The sequence below is a fragment of the Muntiacus reevesi genome, chromosome 9, assembly GCF_963930625.1.
Source record: "Muntiacus reevesi chromosome 9, mMunRee1.1, whole genome shotgun sequence".
Classification (NCBI taxonomy): domain Eukaryota; kingdom Metazoa; phylum Chordata; class Mammalia; order Artiodactyla; family Cervidae; genus Muntiacus; species Muntiacus reevesi.
Window position 1 is genome coordinate 50,196,646 of NC_089257.1, and position 16,296 is coordinate 50,212,941.

Sequence of the window (16,296 nt, forward strand, 5' to 3'; positions counted from 1 at the left end):
TCATTGCCAGCGGCTCTTATAGTTTTTGTCTTTCTGATCAAGGAAAGCACAGTTAGAAATGAAGGCACTGAATGTGGTTATCAGGGTGACATCCTTGAGGACAGGAAGGCAGGAGGAATTTTGTAACAGCTCTGTGAGGAAAGATGTCTTGATGGAGGACCTGCTTTGAAAGAATAGCCTGATTTGGTATGGCTAAGTCTGAGCGGCCATGTGGATATAGAAAGTGAATATAAGGGATATTGTTTCATTTGTATTTCTCTTGGTCCATAGGAAAAGCAAAAATTTCTGGGACAAAATTACTATAAAGAAGGACCTGAAGGAAATGATATTCGAAAGACAAATGTTGCTCAGATCCGGATGGCATTCCGATACGAGACCCTGTGCAATGAGCTCAGCTTCCTGTCTGATGCCATGAAATCAGAAGAGATCACAGCCCTGACCAACTAGTCGAGTGTTGGACACGTGTTTTAACTTTTTGGTATAATTTCAAGTTTGCCGTGATTAACAGTGGTCAAGATACCAAACTAGGACTTTCCTCCCTGGAGAGGATACTGCTGAAGAACTTTCAAACTGGTGATTTTTGGTTGCACTGTTCACTTTAAGGTCTAACATGCCCATTTCAGTGGCTTCCCTGGTGGCTCAGAGTAAAGTGTCTGCCTGTGATACGGGACAATCCCTGGGATTGGGTTCAATCCCTGGGTTGGGAAGATCCCCTGGAGAAGGAAATGGCAACCCATTCTGGTATTCTTGCCTGGAAAATCCCATGGACGGAGAAGCCTGGTAGGCTAGTCGATGGGGTCGCAGAGTCAGACACGACTGAGCGACTTCACTTCACTTCATGCCAGTTTCTGTTAATATTTTTGAGTAATAGATGGTGACTCCTCCTTGGGGATCTGGGAGCTAGACACTTGTCTGAACTAATTGCTCATTTTCCAAATGTTCCTCTTCAAAGTGCTAATGCTTGCATTGTGGGGGCCAGGATCTTACATGGTCCAGTGCCCACTGATGTGAAGTATATGTGATTTTCCGCCATAGTCCTCTCTATAAACCCTGCAGACTTGTTGGTAGTTGTTCATTTCAGCCTCTCATGGGCTGGCTGCCTTAAAATCTGCTTCAAAGCTCCCTTTCATAAAGGAGCTACTTTGAGAGAATTAGAAAACTTCCTTGTGTGTGTGTGTTTTTTTTTAATGAGTTTTTAAAACTGTTTATTTAGCCTTCCTCCCTTCATATTTAGGAAACCAAATATTCATATCACAGCCATCACTCCTATTCTGTGTCTTGGTTTCCTCATCTGAAAGGTGAAGGTTTAGATCAGATGAGTGGTTTTCAGTGGTGTTCTGTGAGCTCAGCTCCTGGACCACTTCAGGGCAGGGAATGAGAAGGGGGTTGAGGCTCTGAGGTGCTGCTTTTACTTCAAGGTGACTCAGCTTTCATCGGTTTTATACTGGGGCCTCTATGTATTTACATTTGAACTAAGGACTTTGAAAAGCACAGGACTAGATGGCCTCTGTTCCTTTTGGCTCTAATATTCTGTGATTGTAGCCCAATTATCATTTTACTTATGAACAGTTAGGATCACAGAAGTGAACTTTGCTTAAGGTCACACAGCTCTAATAAGTAATAGGATCAGAACTAGGTTTCCCTAATCCTAACCTAGTCCTTTCCCCACTATTCTTTCAGGCCTGACAAATTTAGAATTTTTTTTTAATCACTGTAACTTGGTGCATTTTCTGCCCCCCAAGGTAAAATGTCTCCTTTACCTAATATGCAGACCTCTTCAGCATATATGTGGTCCCATGGGCCAGGTAGAAAGCATTTTTAAAGACCAGTCTGAATTTAAGCTTTACCAATGTACTCTTCATCTGTGTTACTAGTGCCTGGTACATAGTAGGTGCTCAATAAATGTATATTATATAAAACTGAATGAATTTCCTCTTTTGGAAATTTTTTAAGGTTGTATGCTCCTGGAACTCTAGAGGCTGCTCAAGGACCTTCTTGTCTATCTCTATAGGCAAATGTAGACTAGAGTAAGCCCTTGTGAATCATTACAGAGTTAGAAGAACACTATTTTTGCCTGTGAAGATGCTTACCTGGCTTTAGGTTGTCCTGTCACTTGATAATGATTATCCCCTCCACTGGTCAACTTAGCATATGGAACAATAAATACAGTTTTTTTACAAGGCAAACATATGCTATCTTATAGCTAACGGTGAAACTAAATGAAAACCAAGTATTTATCTTAGGCATTCATTATTTTTGAAAAGCCATTTGTATACATTTGCCTGAACATAAGTATTTTACAGTTTTTCATTGTCCTTTTATATGTATCAAACATTTAATTATTAAATAAAGTCTGTTAGGATTATGGCTCAACAGTTTTAAACTATTTTAAGCAAATCTTTAAATTAAAAAAAAAAGATATAGGCATCATGAAAAGCTATCAATAGTTACTAATTTATCTTTTCTGAATCAAGATTCAGATATGGATGACATTCACTAGGAAAACTCAAAAATTTGAACTGAAGCTTGCAAAACCCAGGAGGGAAACTTTCGCTCTTTTTTTCTAACTTCTGCTGTAACAGTTCATGAGCAAAGTCTCACATGGTCATTTCCTTTTCCCTGGATATATCTCCAGTCTGTTCAGTCAACACTTGTTGGATTTTACCTGACCTGCACGCTTTTCAGATACCTTTTTCTATAGCACAATGTAATAAATCATCAACCTAATTGGCCTTTTTAGGGTGAATCTCTTTTGTGATCACAGTTGGAATCAAAGCCAATTGTACACTAGCCCACATTTCTAGCAGAATGGTTTTGAGACATGCTTATTCTAAAGGGCTCAAGTTCACATTAAGTGTTACTTGAAACTGCACTGTTGAAATGATCAATGTTACTGTTCTGTGCCTCATAAAAATCAATCACAGCTCCTGGGGTGTCCTGCACCTTTACTCTGTCTTACTTTTGGATAAAGCAAGTTAAAAGCACATCCCTATGGCTTTCTCTTGTTTCTGAGTGCCGTGATGGTGAAATAATATTTTGATCATTTTCTGAGAGATCACAGATGCAACTGAAGGTGATACCCTGGTAATATACCTAGGTATTCTCTACCTAAAAACTGTAACTGTTATAAAAAACAGGTATAACTAACTGCAATAAAAGGAACACTTATCAGACATAGTTCCTTGAAAATTTTTATAACTTCAACCTCTAAAGAAATATCTTATTAGGGAGCTAGAGTATGCCAGAGTTAGACTAGACTATAAACAGCTGCAAGATTGTAAAAATAAATCTGAGGGGGCTTTTATGTCTTTGACATCAGAATGTGTACTTCTCCATGATGATGCACATTAATTGTGAACTGTTACTCCTTATGAATGGCTTTCCCATTCTCAGCACTAAGATTCTAACCTACTTCTCTAATTCTACTTTTATCTTAGAAATTATCTTATAAGGTAAAATATCAAAACCACCACAGGGTGAAGTATTTTATTATTTTTACTATCCAGTAGGGTAACAGAAAGACATGAAAACAAATGAACACATGTTGCTGTTTATATTATATTGTCATTGTAAATGCCCTTTATAAATTTGGGTGATCACCTGATTTCCCTAATCTCCAAGTAGCCTTCTTACTCCTAGATAGAGAAAGTAAGCTGGACTTAATGACAAAAAAAAAAAAAACAAAAAAAACAAAAAACAGTTAAAAGTGCAAATTCTTTGGACTGCCTTTTAATGAATCCAACTTCTCAATGATAAAAATCACTGTTCAAGCAGCCTTATTACCTATATTAGGTATAAGTAAATCGAGTCTAATTTGAAGTGTTTTAAAACATAGCACAAAAACATCACAATCTGCCAGAACACAACACAAAACAGTCCTCTAAGGAATATAAACACTTGGTATATAAAAACAAGAAACTACATGATAAAAAAAAATCTCAATTACCTAAAATTTACTTGCTAAAGATTATTTATTGCACAATACATCAGTTTGCCCCAAGAACAAAACATATACTATTATCTTCAACTTCTAAATTCAGTCCATAGTCAAATCCATTTTCTCAAACTAAAGTTCTACAGTATTATGAGTAAACCCTTTGTTATTAAGACAGGGAAACTTTATACTTACAAATTTCTTAACAGTTCATGAAACAGCTTCATAAATCCTAGAAGGCACACATATTTCCTATCATAGTAAGTGCATTTAAGTACTTAATATTTAAAAAAGACAAGCTGTACAGAATACAAAAGTACACATTTCATCCATTAAACAAATTTACAACTTTTACAATTAGTTATTACAGTAGAACCTACCTAACATTCACATCTAAAGAATTATCAACCAGTTTAATGGAGTGAGCAAAAAACTGTGCTCATTTGATAAGGCTAGTAAAAATATATTTCACAGTAGATCAGTTAGCGTCTTGGAGCTTATATTGGAAAATAAAAAGGCTTGGGCAACATCAAGTCACTGGGCTCACTATGAAAATAATTCCTTGAAAGGCAAAGGATTCTGGGGGATAAAATCATTGGCTATACCTGGAAAGATTAAAAAATCTGTAAAGAAACTATTCATTTTCAGAAACATTCTTAAATTGGGCAATCTGAATGAGACTCAGCAAATCTAATCCATAAAGACAGTACTCCATGGAACATATTTTAGAAGACTTTTTAAAGACTTTTATCTCCAAGTTTTCAAAATATGTTCCATGGAGTACTGAGGAACCTATGGAGGAGAATCAAAGGTCTGAATTTTGACTTGGATTCAATTGAATTTTTTTTGGGAAAAAAGTTAAAAAAAAAAAAGTCTCATCATGCAACTGTGTTACTCATCAAATTCCTATATACTTGTAATCACCAGTGTATTAACATGTTTTTGTTGGCTGATTTCATAAATATTTAGTGACTGTGGTACATAAATTTATATAAGGAAATGTATAATGAGAAAATGATAGAGCAGGGTCGGGGTAGGGGGGTATTTTGTGTGTGTGTGTGTGTGTGTGTGTGTGTGTGTGTGTGTGTGTGTGTGTGTGTGTGTGTGTGTGTGTGTGTGTGTGTGTGTGTGTGTGTGTGTGTGTGTGTGTGTGTGTGTGTGTGTGTGTGTGTGCGTGCGTAGGGATTTTGAGTAAGATTTTTACTTGGGAAAAAAAAAAACAGTTCTGCTACTGAAAGAAAGTGAACACCACAGATAAAGTCTGTTTCTAAAGAGCCTGCAAACCAGAGGACGGGGCTTTCTCAGGTCGCACAGCCATCAAGTGCACTGCCAGGTCAACAGGACAGAGACCCCAGTACTCCTCTTGTATAAACAGCTGCCTCCATCATGAAAGTCAACCAATTATTAGTATTGTATTAGTGGGTAAAATCCAAGCTACATTTGGTCAGACATTTTTCCTAAAACTTACTTAATTTGCATTCTGATTAAAGTCCCCAGTATCCAAAAATTCTGCCGTCAATAAGCAGCAACTTAAATTGTATGCTTTGGTACTTCAGAAAATAGTAATATTTGTAACATACCAATAATAAATCAGAAAATTATGTGGAATGTTAAAACACTTTTTAAAGACATCAGGCCCTAGTTTATTATATGCTGAAATGTTAATGTGTAGCATAAAATAAAATTTTACTTTATAAATAAAATTTTTAAAAAGTGGCTCAAGTGCTACTGAACATCATATCTATACTCTTTCCTGGCGTTTCAAATGAAATGCAGTGAAACAGAAAGTCAAGTTATCTCCTAATTTTCAGGGGTTTTTGTGTACATATGGCTAAAAAGGCTACATACTATTTTCTTAATCTAAGAAATTTGAAGACTCTGGGACCTCAGGAAGATGCCTTCAAATTAGGAAAATAAAAGCACCATAAACCAATGTTAAAGACTTATCATAATTTGGACATAAAATTTAGGGTCCCTGATGAAGAAAAACCTCCATCTGAATCTCCAGGATGAATAAGTATTGCCAAAAGCTATTTAGAACAGTTTCCCAGCTGTAGGAAAGCATTTCTAGAATAGCCAAGATGACTCCCCAGCAGAAATCCATTTACAAGGCAAACTCCTGCCCTAATTCATAGTCTTCACCCATATTACACAGCAGGGGGAAAAAAAACACTTAAGTTAAAAAACATGTAGTTCCAAAACACATTGTTAAAGTTACGAAATAATTACAGATTATTTCAAGTAAAAACTATTAAAAGAGCAATAGTCAACCACAAGGGGGCATACATATTCCTTAGATCCCAGCAGGAAAGACTAATTTAAGTAGTAACATGCACTCTGATGTATTATACATTTTCAGTTAAGATTTTCTCTCAGATGGCTACAACTTTTTAAAATACAAGGTTTATTTTAAACCTAACTAAATAGATTCCAGAATACTCTTGCCCTGAAAAGTAAGTGTTTCAGAAGCCCCTGGAAATGTTGTTAACTCAGCAAAGAATTCAAGAGCAATTAGTCCTAATATGTATTAGAACAGATAAATAATAGGAAAATATGGTCTAAAACGGTAGCAAATTTTAATTTATCACAAGTGGAAGACAGGGAAAGTTTATCAAAATAAAAGGACAAACTGTCAGAAGAGCAAAAATAAGAGGGTGGGGGGAATTGCTGCGTCTGTGCTACAACATCCCTGCCCTCTCTCCCCATGACTGAAGTATGTGTAGCCCACACCAGCAATGGAACACTCCACCAGGAGGTCACGGCCTATGGGGCTGGCCTGCCTCATCAGCCATGTTAAGAATATAGTTAGCCATGTCATCTTCAGTGGGTGCATCTGACACCACCCAAGATTCATTCGCTCCAGTCATCTGTAGGCGACAAATAGGGCAATTCCTGTGTCGATCACTCCTATTAGAGAAATCAAATAAGAATAGTTTGTTTTCTTTTTCTGTTTAGAACACTGAATTTGAAATGTAGTACATTTTTTTTTTTTTAAAGGAAATAGCGTAAAAGTGTATAGTGAAAACTACATCTCTTCCTCCTACCCTAATCTTTATTATCCCCAGAGGCAACTGCTGTTAACCAGTTTCTTATATATTATTCAGTCTTTTATATATTCTTCTAGAGACAGACTAGCCATGACCAAGCTTGTCATGGCTTGACATCACTGCTCTTTTTTAAAGTATCAGCACATGTTAGAGCTGCCTATTCAAAATAAACATACACTGTTTGGATAGGCCATAATTCATTTAACTTATCTCCCATAGAAGGAAGGACATCTAGGTTTTTTCCTATCTTTTGCTGCTATAAACAATGGAATGAAAGCATTCAAGGCTTAAAATAAAATGAACTTTACATGCAGAATAATTTTGGGGGGAGGAAACAGCTTATATATAATCACTTAAATAAGATTATGTTTTCCAAAGGGATTTTTTTCTCTTGTCAAACATTACTTTGGAAATTTAAAAAATAGCATATTTGAGCCAGAAACATGTCACAGAGGGAAAATATTTTTCTCTTTATTGCTCAGTGAAATCTGAAACCAAAGTAATTAAATTATATCAATTGCTCTTTGGCTTCTGTGCAAAAATTTAGAAATCTGTTCTGAAAACTAAATGTGAAAGTAGAGCTGGCATATATTGTTCAGATTCATTTTTGGTTCTTCAGAGATAGTTTTTAAGATAATTATCTGTGCTCTTCTGTGCACAAGTCACAATTTTAAAACAGTCGATTTCTGCTTCTGGCCAAGGGACCAGACTTATCTTCCCACTTAAAACAACTAAAACACTGGACAAAATACATGAAATAATGGTTTTCAACACTAAACACAAGATGACAAAGGATTATAATGCCAGAGAGATGGGAAACAAAACAAGGTGAGCCCTATAATTACCCAGCTCACTGCCTCTGAGAGCTTCCATGCCACAGAGAGAGCAGGGGAAACTGAGATGGAGCCTGGTAGACTCCCTGAGTTGACAAGACAAGAGCAGAGAATCTTAGGACGCCAAGACAGCTAGGTCTTAGTGTAAAGTGCTGGACAGGAGAAAGCTACACCAAGGGTATATCCCAGAGTCTACTGAAGGTCCCTGTAGATATATTCAGCAGAGTAATGATCAGTGTGTGCAAGTCAGGAAACTACTCAAGCCCAGGAATCACTCAAAAGGATCTGAGGGGACAGTAACCAAAGTTCACAAAGGGCCTGGACATTGCCTGTTCCTACCAGACAGAGTAGAAAACCTTGTAATTCATGGAGCATCAGGTAGAGTACTCTGAAGGCTTGCCTCAGCAAGGGCATTATTAGCTCTAAACTAAACATCACTCTGGTCCTGCCTAACAAGCCATAAAAGCAAGACTCAAAAGGATCAAACTGTTTCCAAGTAACTATATTCCAGAACAAAGCTCAAGGATATTTATAGGAATACAAAAATATCCAGTACCCCAAAAGGTAAAAAATCACAATGTCTGGAACCCAGCTAAGAACTACCATTCACACAGAGAAGCATAAAAATACAACCCAAAATGAAGAAAACAATCCATCAAAACTAATCCAGAACTGACAGATACATCGGAATCAGCAACAAGAACATAAAAGGTTATGATAACTACATTCTATATATTTAAAAAGCGAGAGGAAAGACCACATATTAAGCACAGACTGGAAGATACTAAAAACTTGAACTTCTGGATGAGAGCTAAGATATCTGAATAAAAAATACACTGTGTGGGATTAATGGCAACAGACTGCAGGAAAAAAAGATCAGTGAATTTGAAATGATATAGCAGTATTAATTATCCAAAATTAAACACAGAGAAAATGACTCAAAAAAGAAGGAAAATAGCATCTGTGAACTGTGCAAAAGTGGTCTAGTCCATCAGTGGCTGGAGTCCCAGAAGGAGACGGGACAAATGAGAACAGAAAAGGATGTTTAAGAAAATACTGGCTGAAAAATTTCCAAAACTCATGATACTATACTCCTACAAATCCAAGGAGCTCAATGACTCTTAAGTGCAAGAAACATTAAGAAAACTAAGGCACATCAAAATCAAACTGCTGAAAATCAGAGATGAATGGGAAAAAAACCCTCAAAAACAGCCAGAGGAAAAAAGGCACATTACCTACAGAGGAAAAAAGATGAGGATGAGAGCAGATTTCTCATAGAAAATGTTGTAAGCAAGAAGATGGTGGAGCAATGTCATTAAAGTACTGAGAGAAAAACTATTATCAGTCTAAAATTTTATAACCAGAAAAAATCTCTCTCAAAAAATGTTTTGCACAAAACCCACTGAAAAATAAAAAAATTAAATAAAAAAAAAAAAAAAAAAAAAGAAAAAAAAAAAAAAAAAAAAAAAATGTTTTGCTGTCATTCAATAAAATTCTATGGAATTTATAAAAAAGAGCTTATAAATAAATCATTATTAAGGTTGCAGGATACAAGACTGATACACAAAACTGCTTATTTTTAATATATAGAAATACAATAATCAAAAATTGAAATTTAAAAATAACATTTAAAGTAACATAAAAACTATAAAATACTTAGTGATATATCTGTCAAGGATATGCAACACTGGAAACTATGATTGATGACAGAAATTAAAGAAGACCTGTGGGAGACCTGGATTTGATCCTTGGGTTGGGAAGATTTCCTGGAGAAGGGAAAGACTACCCACAGTATCCTGGCCTGGAGAATTCCATGGACTGTATAGTCCATGGGGTTCACAAAGAGTTGGACACGACTGAGTGACCTTTACTTTCACTTTCAAATAAATGGAGAAACAGTGAGATATGGGTTGGAAGACAATATTGTTAAGAAGTTTTATTATTGTTTAGTCACTATGTCCAACTTAACACTCCCCAAATTATTTAACTCAATCCCAATCACAATTCTTATAGCCTTTTTTTGGTAGAAATTGGCAAGTTGATTATAAAATTCACACTGAAACGCAAAAGATTCAGAAAAACCAAAACAACTTTGAAAAAGAACAAAGCTGGAGGACTAATACTCCCTGATTTTAAGACTTACAAAGCTACACTAATCAAAGTAGTATGATATTGGTGTGAATTAGACAAAAGGTCAATGGAACAGAAAAGAGTTCAGAAATACTCACCTGTGTTTTAACAACTGATTTTCAACAAAGGAGCAGAGGCAATTTTAGAGAAGAAAACACAGTCTTTTCAAAAAACTGTGCTGGAGCAACTGGAAAGCCATTAAGGATAAAATAAAAATTTTTTGATCCATACCTCACACCATACAAAAATTAACTCAAAATGGATTATAGACCTAAATGTAAAACCTAAAAACAATAAATCTTTTAGAAGGAAAAATGGAAGAAAATCTTCGTGACCTTGGGTTAAACAAAGATTTCTTAGATATGATCCCAAAATGATTATTCATTAATCACAAATGGAGAAACTGGACTTCATAAAAATTAAAAATTTCTACTCTTTGAAAAGATAAATCAGAGTGGGAGAAAATATTTGCAAATTATATATCTGATAAAGGGCATGTATCCATAATACATAAAGAACTCTCAAAACTTAATACAAAAACAACTAATTAAAAAATTGGGTAAGTAGGATCAGGAGTACCATCTTTCTAGATTCCGTATATATGCATTAATATATGGTATTTGTCTTTCTCATCCTGACTTACTTCACTCTGTATAATAGGCTCTAGGTTCATCCACCTCATTAGAACTGACTCAACTTCATTCTTTTTAATAGCTGACTAATATTCCACTGTGTATATGTACTACAACTTCTTTATCCATTCATCTATTGGTGGGCATGTAGGCTGCTTCCACGTCCTAGCTGTTGCAAATAGTGCTGCAGTAAAGACTGCAGCAAAGGAGACACAGACATAAAGAAGAGACTTTTGGTCACAGTCAGGGAAGGAGAGGGTGGGATAAATTGAGAAAGTAGTACTGAAATATATATATTACCATATGTAAAAGAGTGGGAATCTGCTCTATGACACAGGGAACTCAAACTGGTGCTCTGTGACAACGCAGAAGCATGGGATGGGGAGGGAGGTGGAGGGAGGTTTAAGAGAGGGGACATATGTATGCCTGGGGCTGATTCATGTTGATGCATTGCAGAAACCATCACAACATTGTAAAGTAATTATCCTCCAATTAAAAATAAAATACAATAAAAAAAGAAATGGGCAAAAGAATCTGAATGAATATTTCACCACAGATGAAATACATATAGATGGGAAATTAGCATAAGAAAAGTGTTCAGCACCACCAGTCAGCAGGGAAAGGCAAATTAAAACCACAATGAGATACCACTACACATCTATTAGAATGGCTACAATTAGAATGACAAATACCAAGTACTGGCAAGGCTGTAGGGCAACTGGAACTTTTATACACTGGAATGTAAAATGGCATAACCACTTTGGAAAACAACTGGCAGTTTCTTAAAAAGTTAAACATACACCTACCATATGATCTAGCCATCCCACTTGTAGCTATTTATCCAAGAAAAAAGCCAAAATGTACGTCCATAAAAACAGTTGAGCACAAATGTATACAGCAGCTTTATTTGTAATAGCCAAAAATTCAAAACAACCCAATGTCCATCAACAGGTGAATGGATAAAGTAGCTGCAGAATATTCGTACAATGAATACTACTCAGCAATAAAAAGCAAGAAACTACTGATACATACTACAACAAAGTAAATCTTGAAAAAATTATATGAATGAAAGAAGCCAGACCAAAAAAGAGTATATACTGTATGGGACATCCAGATTATTTTACAGTGAGTGACTGAAACCACACTAGTGGTTGTCTGGGGACTAGGACAAGGGATTGGGGGAAGGAGACCTTACGGTGGGCATGAGGTAACTTGGGGGTGATGGATTTGTTCATTATCTAAACTTGAGGATGATTTTTATGAGTATATACATATATCAAATTGTACTTTAAATATATATAGTTTATTGTATGTCAGTGATAAATTTTCTTAAATGCTTGATTCTTATTTTGTAAAATAATGAGCTTGACTAGCCTTTCTCTAAAATTCTCCTCAGGTTCAATATTCAAGGATTAATATTATTCTTTCTAATGACATATGGAGGGAAAATGTAGAAAAGAGGAGAAAAATGGAAGGAAAGGAAAAATGTTTGATTCTAGACTCTAATCAGGCACAAATCTCTTTACAGCAAAAGTAAATTGTCAAAACTAAGCTACATCCTCACATTTTATAAACTATGTATAAAAATATTTTAAGCAGTAGGAGGCATGTCATAAAATCCAAAATATTAAAGAACAAAGTCTCTTATGTTAACTACAATATATTTGCATTTTTTGAAGTGTATTCATATACACTTTCCCATTTGACCTTGGCCTACCTCATGAAGGCAGCAGACTACTTACCACTTGTCAATGCACTTCTGACAAAAGCTGTGAGCACAGGGCAGGATAAGGTCAGCTCGACCATCCATACAAATACAGCACTCTTCCTCGTCAGTCAGCTGCTTTACCCTGCAGTGTGAAAAATGAGCTGGAGCAGTGATATTCTCTGTTGTCATTGTACTGTAAACTTTGTTTCCATTGGCTTGAAAAGTGTAATCAAGGATGTATGTGCTCTCAACATAAAAGCACAACATGACTCATGCAGTATCAGAGTAAATTAACCTATATTTTAGGGATAGCAAACATATTAGGGAAGTACTAGAGGGGAAATTTCATAGAGAAAAGACTGGATAAAAGATAAATCCTGAGATGGTTAAAAAGAAAATATGGACTAAAACTAGAAAAATTCAGATCTTTCTGAAAATAACTTAGCCCATTTTAATTATATTGAATTTTTATAAATGAATTCAACCAATATATGAGTTATTCACAATGCAGGATATAAAGCTCTCTAAAATATGAGCCCTGCCATCAGGGTCTATATATTATGCTGCTGCAGCTAACGGGCATATAAATGAAAGAATAGCTTAGTCTTAAGGTTCAGGTGCTATATGAAATGTGAAAGAGATAGAATGCAAAGTATCTGTCCTCAAAGAGCTCTTTCATCTCAGGAAGAAAAGAGATGTTCAACCTTCTACTCCAGCCACAATTTAGAATGCCCCTGAGTGAGCCAAGTGCCTTTGCAGGTGGTATTTGGCAAACTCCAACCTCAGTTACTCAGCTCAAGATACCATCTTCTCTGTGCTCTCAAAAACCAACATTTTCCTCAACTAAAGGTCTTAAATACTGCATTTTATTGGCTGTTTATTGGTTAGTCTATCCATAAACTGTAAACTCATAAGGAGTTTGTCTTAGGTTCTCAATACATTATTTCTTGAAGTGATTTAAATTTGCTTTTAATTTCTGTGCTATTCTGTAATGTTTAGGTTTTCTTCATCAAGCATGTATTGCTTTTATAATTATACAAAAATTAAATGTTCCAAAGTATAGCCACTAGACTATAAGATTCTTAAGGGCAGAAACTACCTCTAACATGTTTTTATTCCCAGCTGTGCTTATACACTGTATGTAAGACACTGATATAGTACTTTAAAATCTGTCAATTTGTATATAGAAAATAACCGAATGTCAAATATGCATTATGTGTAGTAAGTGCTAAGTAAAGAAGAAAGAAAGTATATTTCAAATTTGTCAGACAGATAAGGTAGAAAAATGACAGGATTTCAATAGAGGATATTCAACGTGAATAAACAAAGCTAAATAGGTAGGGAAAAAAGTGTCTATCAAGCAGGCTGGTATGAAAGACTGCCTAAGTATAGCAGAGATAATCTGATCCTTATACATCAAAACAGTAAGTTTAAACTTGTTTTGACAGAGTTTAATCAAGGGAAAAGTGAACCCCTATTGGAAATAATGCTTTAGGAGATCAACTGGGAGAGCAGTATGAGGGACAGTCTAGAGAGAGGAACACCAATTAGATCCTTATTTCAGTAATTCACCTGGGACATAATTAAGCCTGGTCTAAGGGGCATTACAAAAGACAAATCATTAGGATGTGGTAATAGAGTAAATGCTATGCTTGAACAATGTATCAAAGAGGGCAGCCTCTGAATTGAAATTGGGAAACTGAAATGAAAACCTAGATGGGTGTGGATCTAATGTATTTTAATTTTTCTATATCTATTTATTTCAATGTTTAAATGCCTTTTAGGTGCAAGGTAATGCTAAAAATCCTTCAAACTCGGCTCAGCAGTACGTGAACTGAGAATTTCCAGATATACAAGCTAGATTTAGAAAAGGCAGAGGAACCAGAGATTAAATCACCAACATCTGTTGGATCACAGGAAAAACAAGGGAATTCCAGGTAAACATCTACTTCTGCTTCACTGACTTTATTAAAGCCTTTGACTATCACAAAAAACTGTGGATCACAACAAACTGTGGAAAATTCTTAGAGATGGAAATACCAGACCACCTTACCTGTCTCCTGAGAAACCTGTATGTGAATCAAGAAGCAACAGTTAGAACCAGACACAGAACAACTGACTGGTTCAAAATTAGGAAAGCAGTATGTCAGGGCTGTATATTGTCACTCTGCTTATTTAACTTTTATGCAGAGTACATCATGTGAAATGTTGGGCTGGATGAATCACAAGCTGGAATCAAGATTTCTAGGAGAAATATCAACAACCTCAGATATGCAGATGATACCACTCTAATGGCAGAAAGTGAAGAGGAACTAAAGAAACTCTAGATAAGGGTGAAAGAGGAAAATGAAAGTGCTGGCTTGAAACTCAACATTCAAAAAACTAAGATCATGGCATCTGGTCCCATTACTTCATGGCAAATAGGGAAAAAGTAGAAACAGTGACAGACTTTATTTTCTTGAGCTCCAAAATCACTGTGGATGGTGACTGTAGCCATGAAATTAAGAGATGCTTGCTCCTTGAAAGAAAAGCTATGACAAACCTGTGCGTGCTAAGTTCCTTCAGTTATGTTCATCTCTTTGTGACCCCATGGACTGTATAGCCTGCCAGGATCCTCTGGCCACGGGATTCTCCAGGCAAGGATACTGGAATGGATTGCCATGCCCTCTCCAGGGGGAATCTTCCCAAACCAGGGATTGAATCTAAGTCTCTTATATCCCCTGCAGTGGCAGGCAGGTTCTCTACCACTAGTGCCATCTGGGAAGCCCTTGACAAACCCAGACAGTATATTATAAAACAGAGACATCACTTTGCCAACAAAGGTCTGTATAATCAAAGCTATGGTTTTTCCAGTAGTCGTGTACAGATGTGAGAGTTGGACCATAAAGAAGGCTGAGTGCCAAAGAACTGATGCTTTTGAATTGTGGAGCTGGAGAAGACTCTTGAGAGTCCCTTGGACAGCAAGGAGATCAAACCAACCAATCCTAAAGGAAACCAACTCTGAATATTCACTGGAAGGACTGATACTGAAGCTGAAGCTACAATACTTTGGCCACCTGATGGGAAGAGCCGACTCACTGGAAAAGACCTTGACCCTAGGAAAGATTGAGAGCCGGAGAAGGGGTTAACAGAGGATGAGATACCTCTGTTGGATGGTATCAACGACTCAACAGACATGAGCTTGAGCAAACTGCGGGAGACAGTGGGTAGGGAAGCCTGGCGTGCTACAGTTCAAGGGGTCGCAAAGAGTCAGACATAACTCAGCGACTGAACAACAAGGTGCTATGTATTGTGCCAGATCCAAAAAAACTGGGGTCTCTGCTCTTGAGGAGCTTACAGTTTATGTCTAAGGATGTGGACTTGGTTGTCAGTAGCAAAGAATATAACTGAATCCATAGAGTGACAGACAGGGTTTTGAAGGTTAGAGTTTAAAGCTGAGGGCAGAGGGCCACAGAGAACAGCATTCTGGATGGAGGTAAAAGAAAGAAAAAAGGATACAGAAGCAGCCAGTGGAAGCCATACTATGTTCACTTGATTTTTTTGCTACCTTCCTAGCAGTACAGTTACCAGATGAAGGAGGGAGAAAGTCTTGCTGTTTGTCCTTATTAGACCACTTGTAGAATAGAGAATTCAGTTCTCTGTCCCCCTACTCTGAAAAACAAATTTACAGATAAAAGGTCATCCAGGAAAGCCTCTGGGATGTAGAAGAGACCAATATAAACAAAGGCTGAAGGAACTGGGGAGGTTTATCCTGGGGAACAAAAGGCTCAGTGAGAATTGATTAGTGTTTTCAAATATTTGACGGCTGAGAGAGAACAGACTTGTTTGGTGGAATTCCAGAGGGTACTGTCACTGAAATAAGTAGAAAACAGTAATAATTAGTAACAATGATAGTTAACTTTTATAGATACATATTTTTATGAGCCAGGCACTGTTCCAAGTATTTTGCATATACTAATTCACTTAACTCTCTCAAGAGTCCTATGAAGTAGACCTTATTACAGTCATCTTC

At 36.4% G+C, this 16,296-nt stretch overlaps 2 protein-coding genes across 9 annotated transcripts in view; one reads left to right on the plus strand and one right to left on the minus strand.

Moving 5' to 3' along the window:
- Positions 1-3,659, plus strand: part of AMPD3 (adenosine monophosphate deaminase 3) — a 50,928-nt gene extending 47,269 nt beyond the window's left edge. For all 7 annotated transcript variants that reach the window (XM_065946260.1, XM_065946259.1, XM_065946257.1 and 4 more), the window contains one exon: positions 271-3,659. In XM_065946260.1, the coding sequence (XP_065802332.1) occupies positions 271-447 (177 nt within the window). In that variant the 3' untranslated portion in view covers positions 448-3,659. The remainder of the gene's footprint in view (positions 1-270) is intronic.
- Positions 3,660-3,952: 293 nt separating this feature from the next.
- Positions 3,953-16,296, minus strand: part of RNF141 (ring finger protein 141) — a 34,067-nt gene continuing 21,723 nt past the window's right edge. For both annotated transcript variants that reach the window (XM_065946263.1, XM_065946264.1), the window contains exons 5-6: positions 12,319-12,426; positions 3,953-6,841 (exon numbers count right to left, since the gene is read on the minus strand). In XM_065946263.1, the coding sequence (XP_065802335.1) occupies positions 6,691-6,841; positions 12,319-12,426 (259 nt within the window). In that variant the 3' untranslated portion in view covers positions 3,953-6,690. The remainder of the gene's footprint in view (positions 6,842-12,318; positions 12,427-16,296) is intronic.